At 38.8% G+C, this 9,127-nt stretch overlaps 3 protein-coding genes across 3 annotated transcripts; all 3 read right to left on the reverse strand.

Annotated features, from left to right (window-relative positions):
• Positions 1-864: 864 nt before the first annotated feature.
• Positions 865-2,139, reverse strand: LOC106320559 (40S ribosomal protein S9-1). Its single transcript, XM_013758943.1, has 3 exons — positions 1,936-2,139; positions 1,343-1,724; positions 865-1,262 (listed from the first exon to the last, which is right to left on the reverse strand). The coding sequence occupies exons 1-3, from the start codon at positions 1,961-1,963 to the stop codon at positions 1,079-1,081; spliced, it is 594 nt and encodes a 197-aa protein (XP_013614397.1). The 5' UTR covers positions 1,964-2,139; the 3' UTR covers positions 865-1,078.
• A 419-nt stretch (positions 2,140-2,558) lies between these two features.
• LOC106320558 (zinc-finger homeodomain protein 8) lies at positions 2,559-3,871 on the reverse strand. Its single transcript, XM_013758942.1, has one exon. It carries the CDS (start codon positions 3,619-3,621, stop codon positions 2,830-2,832), a length of 792 nt encoding a protein of 263 aa, XP_013614396.1. The 5' UTR covers positions 3,622-3,871; the 3' UTR covers positions 2,559-2,829.
• Positions 3,872-4,700: 829 nt separating this feature from the next.
• Positions 4,701-5,993, reverse strand: LOC106320560 (50S ribosomal protein L27-like). Its single transcript, XM_013758944.1, has 4 exons — positions 5,880-5,993; positions 5,452-5,560; positions 5,258-5,382; positions 4,701-5,167 (listed from the first exon to the last, which is right to left on the reverse strand). Exons 2-4 carry the CDS (start codon positions 5,546-5,548, stop codon positions 4,919-4,921), a joined length of 471 nt encoding a protein of 156 aa, XP_013614398.1. The 5' UTR covers positions 5,549-5,560; positions 5,880-5,993; the 3' UTR covers positions 4,701-4,918.
• Positions 5,994-9,127: the final 3,134 nt, after the last annotated feature.

A 9,127-nucleotide genomic window follows, 5' to 3' on the forward strand; every position in this document is an offset into this window, starting at 1 on the left:
TCTTTAGATTTTGTTATAATGAACTACAACATGTTCTAAGCTCCATGTTCCTCTAGGGTACAGATGGAGGTTAGTTCTGATATTTTATTTATTGATACCAGATATTTGCATCTCAAATCATTAAACTGAGTTTAATTGTAAATAAAATTCTGAAAAACTAGTTAGGAGATCTATGTTACATAAATTATACTAATAGTCTAATAGTGAAGTAGATGTGAAAGAGTTTTTGTTCCTGCATAGATGGAATCAAACCGGAAGAGTTTGAACTTTACTTTTAGATTATGAAGATGTGTGGTGATGCAATTACAGTTTTCTTAGTAGTCTCTTTCCCAAAAAAAATGGGTATAGTTTTTTCAGTATTGATGGTCGAATGGAATGATTGGTAATATAAAGGTCATCAGTCCCAGATATTCAAGTTATGTAATAAAGTATATTAAAATGAGAAAGACGATACTCAAATGTTTAGTACGTGTAAAAATGGGATTGATTTGGTTGTCTCATGGCTCACATTGAAGGCTTAATGTAATGATACCACTAATTCATTTGCGTGTAGGAATAACCGACAATTGCTTGAATCTTGAAGTATAAAACAAATTTAATGAGTATTTAAAATAGTTTTACTATGGTTAGATGGTTTCCACGTCGGCCGCATGCAACACGTGTGTTAAGACAATATGCTGAGTGTTAGTAAACAAGTGTATTTATATAATCACGGACGGCGATATCACTAATATTTTTAATAGTAAAATCAGCAAAGGCACAACTCTAACAATACAATGAACATGGGCCAATAACTCAATATATGGGCTTCGTTTTAACAGAAACTTTATGCCCACGAGACAATTCAAGGATAGGCCCATAAGATATTATTGAACTATGTGATTTTCAAAGATCTCTGACTAAAGAGATAAGAGTAAAACTGTTTGAAGAGAAGATGTTTGCAAACAATAAGCAAAAAGTTCGACACTCATGGGAGAAAGCGAAGGAAAACATAAAACAATCCACCCAAAAAGAACAAGACTACATTGTATCAAAACGCAGATTGCTTCATAATAGCTAAAACAGGTGAGAGTTGGATTTACTCTTCGTCATCACCATCTGCATCACCACCAGAGGCTTTCTTGGAAGCAGACTTCTCATTCCTTCTCTTCACTCTACCTGGACGTCCACCACCGAAGGGACTGGTCAGAGCAAAGTCGATATGCTTCTGTGAATCAAGTCTCACCATGAATGAAGGAATGTTCACCAACTGCTTCCCAACCCTACCGAACCAAAACCACCAAGATTAAGACAACGCCGGTTCTGAAAAGTAACAAACTTTGAGTTCAACAAAGACAAATACCTGATATGCCTCTGCCTGATGAGGACACGGGAGTGATGGATAGACTTAGCCATACCAGACTTGAACACAATGGTCTGAAGCCTACGCTCAAGGAAATTCTCAACGGTCAACGCCAAGACGTAATCGAGCTTGTTCTGGCTCTCATCAAGAAGACCGTAACGGTTCATCTTACGGAGGAGTGCCTCCCCTTCGAAGATCCTCTTGGGATTCTTCTCGTCGAGAGTCAGAAGATCTCTAGCCGCGTTACGGATACGGCTAAGAGAGTACTGCACTCTCCAGAGCTCACGCTTGTTACGGAGACCGTACTCACCAACTAGCTTCAGCTCGGAGTCGAGACGCTCCTTCTCGAAAGGACGACGTGGGCCCTTGAATGTTTTTCCATCTATTACACAAACACACATTCCAAAATAAACAAAACTCTTAGCAACATAACAACACATCTTCGAAACGGATCTGTGATTCTTTAACTACAGATTCGCAAACACAATGACAGAAACATACGGTAATTAACAATCTATCAGTAAGTTCGAACATAGAACACACTACGCTGATCGAATAGAGAATGAGAACTACAGAGGGAAGGGGAGGCTTACAGTTGCGGTAGTAGCAAACGTGCACCATGTTGTCGCCTCCTCTGTGATTACAACCGGCGGTGTTGGAAGCTAAGGCACGAAGAGAGAAATGGAGGTGAAAAATTACATACGGCTTTATAAAGGTGCTTGAAACCCTAAAGCTTAAGGTCTTTACTGGGCTTTTCTAACTATATGGGCCTGTTTTACTCGTATATATTTATTGGGCTTTTTTGCTTGATTTAGAGTGATGTATCTACTCTAAGTCTGTAACCCAAACCCAACATTGTTTGTGGATTTAAAGGCTTGACCATCTTATTTATATCAAAGTGGGTCTATTTATAAAAATCTTTCGGAGAAAGTGAAGGAAGGTCTGGTCAAACCGCTAGAAAAGTACAGTACAGTTCAGTCAGTCGTACGTTGCGACTGTGGAGGACTATGTGGCTGCTGGTGATGAGAAACTTTAACACTCTGTATTTAAGTTTTTATTTGCTGTAGTTTTTTTGGAGCAAGTGATTGTGTTTTAAATGTTGTAAGATTTGTATGCTTTGGTTGTAAATTGCAGCTCTCTTCCAAATGACGAAAAAAAACACCAAAATAATCTATTTAACAGCACAAGGTAATCTATAAACTAAAATAAATACATCTGGTTTCATGGATATCATGTTGTTATTAAAAGTTTAGAATTTAGAGGTTAATCTTTTTATCTTTCTCGTATTCGGTCGAAAGCTACACCTCTCATATCACCTCTCTAACAATAGTAAACTATTAAGAAAAAACACAAGATAGTTTCATCTGAACAGAACACACAGATCTGACCCGTTGACTAAAAATAAAATAAGCGTAAAGCAAAAACAAACAAAGAGAAACCAAAAGAACTAGCTACCAAACAAACGACGATGTTGCCATTATCTTACTTCACGTTGAAGTAAACGACCCGTTTGTCGGAACACTCTCACGACCGTCTCCTCCTCCTCCGTCTCCGTTAGCTCTTCTAGCTCCGCCACCGCGTCCTGGAATCTTGTTGTTATGCATCCACACTTTGAAAACACTCCTCTCAACTCCTATCTCCCGACAAAACTCCACCACATCCACGTCATCCGCTTTCGGCATCCTCCACCCAACTCTCTCCGCGAACTCGAACATCTTCCCCTTCTGAAACTCACTAAACTTCGTCCTAAAACGCTTCCTCGACACCGGAGCCGCCGTGGCTCCTCCGGAGAGTGCAAGAAGCATATAAGAGGACGAGATCGGCGGAGGAGAAGCAGGATCATCGTCGTCTTGACTTCCAACTCCCACCGGAGGTAGCGGCGGCGGAGGAAGCTGGTGACGGTTATGAGGACGAAACTCTATCCTCGGGACGGCAGCTGAAACAGCAGATAGATCGTCTTCACGGCGGTGAAAGTTACGGTGGCAACCGCAGGCGTCGCATGTTAGTGAAGTCGGGTCGCTGGTGTTAAACGTCGGCGACGGTATAAACTCGCCGCAACCGTCTAAAGCGTGACCGCCGATTCCAGCGGCGTGGTTCTTGAGACACTCTTTATAAGCAGCAACCACCACTTGAGACGCATGATGCTGGTGGTCGTGGTGATGCTTCCCGTTGGAGAAAGAAATAGGCTTCGCGGGCTGTATCCGGGTCGGAGCTTGGGTCACGGGTTGCTGCGAATCCAGGTGGGATACTATAGTAGCTGAAGTAGCTATTACATCCATGAGTTGAAGATATTTAGGGTTTTTAAAGTTGAAGAAGAAAAGATGAGAAGGGAAAGAAAATGAAGATTGTGCACTAAACCAAACTGTTTGCTTAATGTAAATCTGAATTTTTTTGGGAGTTTGAGATAAGTATTTGAACCGATATTAATCTAGAAAGTGAACTTAATAAAACTATATGTGTAAATCTACTCCCATGGGAGGAAGAAGAGATGAGATGTTGAGCACTGTTGATAATGAGAAATCCAAGTTGTGTGGTTGAGATTCATAATCATTATGGGTTGTTTTTTCTTTGGCAAAAAAACATTTAACTATGGTTTGTTTTTTGACCCCACCCTAGGGTTAATAATAAAGATAAGTGTAATAAATGTAGGCTAGTAAATAGGGTTCGTAGAACAGCATCTAATGTGAGTCATGTCTTTTTCTTTTTGCTAAATTTGAATCTACATGACGTTGACAACCAATTATAAAATATACTAAAATTTATATTAATACAGTATTAATCTTTTTGCAACCTTTCAATTATTATCATAATGTACTACTGTATATAAATGTGTATTATTAATTTATTATACACATACGCTACAATGTATGTGCACAAATGCATGTACAATGAATGTATGGGCCGTATTCGTAATTATTCATTTGGAATAGTCTCCAGATTTGAACAATGACATATTATATAATTTCATGCCAAACGAAATAATTTAGTTTAAATTTTGATTTGCAATGATGAAAATGTAAAATAGCAGAGAAATAATTGAAGAACATATGTTGATGTGCGTGACAACTTGAGAAGAATTGGAGGAAACTGCTTTAATTGCTTAAACAAGTTGGCTCTTAATTCACATTATGCCAAGAAATAGAGCTGGGTCGTCATACTCAAATATGATTACTACTGAAACTGAAAGCGATTAGATATTATGGTACTGATTTGCGATATACATACAGTCGCGGACTCGTATATAGGTGTATATTGCAAAAGCCTGATGCTAAAATGTCGGCCCACTGTCAAATGGGCCGAAGATATCATTTACAATACCTTAGTGAGATTTCACCACCAAAAAAGAGTAAGGAGAGTATTGGAACTGTGAACAAAATATTTGATAATCTTTTGAAGAAATGAACTTGTGCCTTGGCGTAAACAAGCACATGATCAGTATCCAGACAAAGACTAAAGAGATAGACAAAAACAGCACGTGTTATTGAATTGAGTGTTTGCTGTTCTAAGATACCACCACCATCTCTTAGTCAAGAGAAGGTAAGAAAGACACCTTTAGATTGTTGGATCAATCTCTTTTCACGACGAAGAAGCTGTCTCCACCTTAGTCGACTTGGCCATTGCAGCTTTGGTGTAGATAGGGTGAAGAACATGACCTCCTTTAGGATCAACATGAATCCACTTCCGTCCAGTTATCTTGTTTTTCTCGAACCTGACCCGTCCTTCCTTCAATGCAAACAGAGTATGGTCCTTCCCGATCCCAACATAGTCTCCCGGATGAAAGCGAGTCCCACGTTGGCGGACTATTATGTTTCCAGGTATCACATTCTGCAAAAAATCACACACACACACACACACAAACAGTCAGATTCATTTGATTCTCTCTGCATCGTAATTAGCTCATTGTTGTAATGTCACCTCTCCTCCGAACTTCTTAACGCCGAGATTCTTGGGCTTAGAGTCACGTCCGTTTTTGGTGGAACCAGCGGTTTTCTTAGTAGCCCAACGCTTTAACACCAAACTCAACCCACTTGAAGAACAATCTTAAACAAGAACACAAGTGAGTTAACCAAACAAGAGATGAAACACACACACAGACAATGTATATATACCGGAGATGCCACTGCCACCGTAAGCAGGAACCTCAGTGATAAGTTCCCTTAAACTAACTCTTCTGCATAAGGATGCTGCTGAGTTTAAAAAATTCATTTCTTCAGAAACCTGCAAGGAACAATCAAATACAAATACTCACACTGTCACACACAAATAACTCATTGACCAATGACCATCTCTTCCACGGTTGAGTAACTGATTTAAAACTATTACATCTCTGATTGAGTCATAACCCCAAATCGAAACCCTAATTACCCGAATTTCGCGATCTAACCCGAGATTTTACCAACCCAAGTAATGCAGCATCGTTAAAGAAACATCTCGGGCGTCAAATGCCTAAACTAACCAACCGATTTGATTATACTCGGACGATTTTTGCTATTCAGAAGATATCGACTATACGGTAATAGGAAAGGAAGATACTTACCGGAAAGTTTTGGATTACGATACTATGCGACGGCGACGGAAGCGCGATTAGGCGGACGGCTGCAAGAGGGAAGAGAGCTTCAACTCAAAAACCTTATTTGCAAGTGTCAGCTAATACGCTGAGAGGGTCTTTACGTTTCAATGTTTTTACATTTTGACCCCCTACATTTTAATTTCGACAAAACTGAAAATTATTATCTTCGACATGGACATGCAATCATTTCTCGAAACACTGATCGATCTTAGGACATGTATTATTAGGGGTTTTAGGGCAGGTTCTTGAGTGGCTAAGCAGGTATTGATTCCACTTTTATGTAAGTCTAAGAAGTGGTTACGGTAGTTGCAGACGCATTTAAATTTTTCATCAGAGACTCGTCCACCACAGGATTGTTCTCCTCCATGTCCTGTTCTGAATCCACATTGTTACTCACGTAGTCATCATCATTGTTCAAACTCAATGTACCAATCTGAAAGTAATCAAAGAAAAACATCAGAGAAACTCATATACATCTCGCAAACCATAAACAAGTAAACCCACCATATTATAACTATCATCAAACTCAAAGCAATATCGCAAACAGTCAAACGAGCCATGAACCAGAAACCCATCTCAAAGTCTAAACGAGCCATGAACAATCAAAACAATGAATCAGATTAAACTTTACTAGAACTCATCAAACTCAAAGCAATATCGCAAACAGTCTAAACGAGCCATGAACAATCAAAGCAATGAATCAGATTAAACTTTACTAGAACTCATCAAACTCAAAGCAATATCGCAAACAGTCTAAACGAGCCATGAACAATCAAAGCAATGAATCAGATTAAACTTTACTAGAACTCATCAAACTCAAAGCAATATCGCAAACAGTCAAACGAGCCATGAACCAGAAACCCATCAAACTCAAAGCAATGAATCAACGAAACAGAACAACAAACGGAGTAAAACCTATCAACAAAACAGAACAATGAACGGAATCGAAGAACCCTAAACGCAAACCCTTTTCAGAAGTTGACGGATCGAGAGTCGAGAGAGGCGATCGAGAGCCGAGAGAGGCGGATCGAGAGTCGAGAGAGGCGGATCGAGAGCCAAGAGAGGCGGATCGTCGCCGAGTTTGCTGAGTCGAGAGAGACGGCTTGAGAGAGAATCGAGAGAGACGGTTTGAGAGAGAGAGAATCGCGACTCTGCTTTTTTTCCCAAATGAAAACCCTAGTTTTTTAGATCATTGGGCCGTCCATGTCCAAATGGTTAAGCCCATCGGATTTGGGATTTATTGGACTTCGACCCAATTGGACAGCTTTATTTATGGGTCTAATTTGGTTAGTCCAAATGGGTTTGGACATGGTTCGCCCATGGACATGAGGCCCATTTGACATCCCTAGTGGAAAAGGCTTTTCAGCCACCCTCAGATTATTTACATAAACCGAATAATACCGAGATTATTAATTATCTAATTCATACTGATCAGATTATATCTGGTTTAGAAAGACGGTTAGCAATCGGTATATGCGTATTTACATTCGTACCATTGTCTTTATTTGGGTTATAAACTTCTTCTTCTACCTTCAGGCTTGATACTGCATAACATGTTGAAAATGCATTAACAGGCGGGAAAACGGCCAATTCATACATCAATAAGGGGCCGCGGTCCCGATCAGTACATACACTCACACCCTGTGCTAAAACATACTTCAACTCCAATTATATTCAAATTTCATACATTAACCAACACTTTTCGGTCAGTTCATACATTGACCGTTTCTCTGCTAGTCAAATATTGACGGAGTCTTACGTGGACTTAACAGATGGTTACGTGGAAATTAAGCCAAAACGACACCGTTTTATTGAAAAAAAAAATTGTTTTAAAATGAGATTCGAACCCGGGTTACCCACAATAACTTATCCCCCACTCAACCACTCTGGCATGTATGCTTCACTGTTTTAATACATCACATATATATATATATATATATATATATTTATCGTTCATCCGTTCTGGGTTCCCCAAACAAAATTGTTTTCATTTGGTTTAGATGAGACTTCGAACACGGGTTTCCCAAAATAACCCATCCCCCACAGGACCTCTCGCCATGTTCATCGGTTTAATAGATCACATATACATATATTCGGTTTGGTAGAATTTCTCAAATGTTTTGTCAAAAAAAAAAAGAATTTCTCAAATGTTTTGTCAAAAAAAAAAGAATTGCTCAAATGTTAAATTTTAGGAAATTGTAAGTTTCAATTTGTTTATATATTTTAATCCAAATAATTTATATTTGAATTTAGGTTCTCGCTGTTGCTCGGCTTGATGACATCCTGACCGGACAAACCCCCATTTGATGTGAACACGACCAAAGGACATCAAGATTTTGAGTTTAATTAGTTGTACAATACGTATTATTGATTAACTCTATAATTAACTAGGTGATAAAGTAGATTTGTATGCTGCTCACATGGATGTGCGTGAAATAAATATTTTAACTGGGTTCGAATCCCCCTCTAAACCATAAGAAAACGATTTTTTTTTTAGGAATCCGGAATGACTGAATATGTATATGTGATGTATTAAAACAGTGAAGCATAAATGGCAGTGTGGTCGAGTGGGGGATGCGTTAATTCAGGGAACCTGGGATCGTAACCCCCCTTAAACCAAATTAAATTAAATTATTTTTGTGGAACCCGGAACCGATAAATGTTAAATATGTATACGTGATGTATTAATATGATGAATTATACATAGCAGAGTGGTCGGGTGGGGGATAGGTTATTCTGGGTAACCCAGGTTCGAATGCTACTCTAAACCAATTTAAAACAATTTTTTTCAATAAAATAACGTCGTTTTGGGCTTAATTTTCATGTACTCATATGTTAAGTCCACGTAAGACTCCGTCAATATTTGACTAAAGGAAAAACGGTCAATGTATGAATTTACCGAAAAATGTTGGTTGGCATATGAAATTTGAATATAATTGGAATCGAAGTATGTTTTAGCACATGATTTGAGTGTATGTCGGGACCGCGATCCGTTGTTGATGCATGAATTGGCCGTTTTCCCCATTGACAGCCATCTTGATGGTGCTCGTGTTTGATAAAAACTTCATTAGGCTCCAACTGCAAGCATGTATTCCAAATGATGTATACTAGGTGTATAAATCCACGCTGCTAGTTCTTTCAGGTTTGTCACCTTGAAATTTTATAAATCTGGAACTATAAACAATATTTATAAACATATTTATAAATCTGACAGC

The sequence above is a fragment of the Brassica oleracea genome, unplaced genomic scaffold (assembly GCF_000695525.1).
Source record: "Brassica oleracea var. oleracea cultivar TO1000 unplaced genomic scaffold, BOL UnpScaffold00958, whole genome shotgun sequence".
In the NCBI taxonomy this organism is placed as follows: Eukaryota; Viridiplantae; Streptophyta; class Magnoliopsida; order Brassicales; family Brassicaceae; genus Brassica; species Brassica oleracea.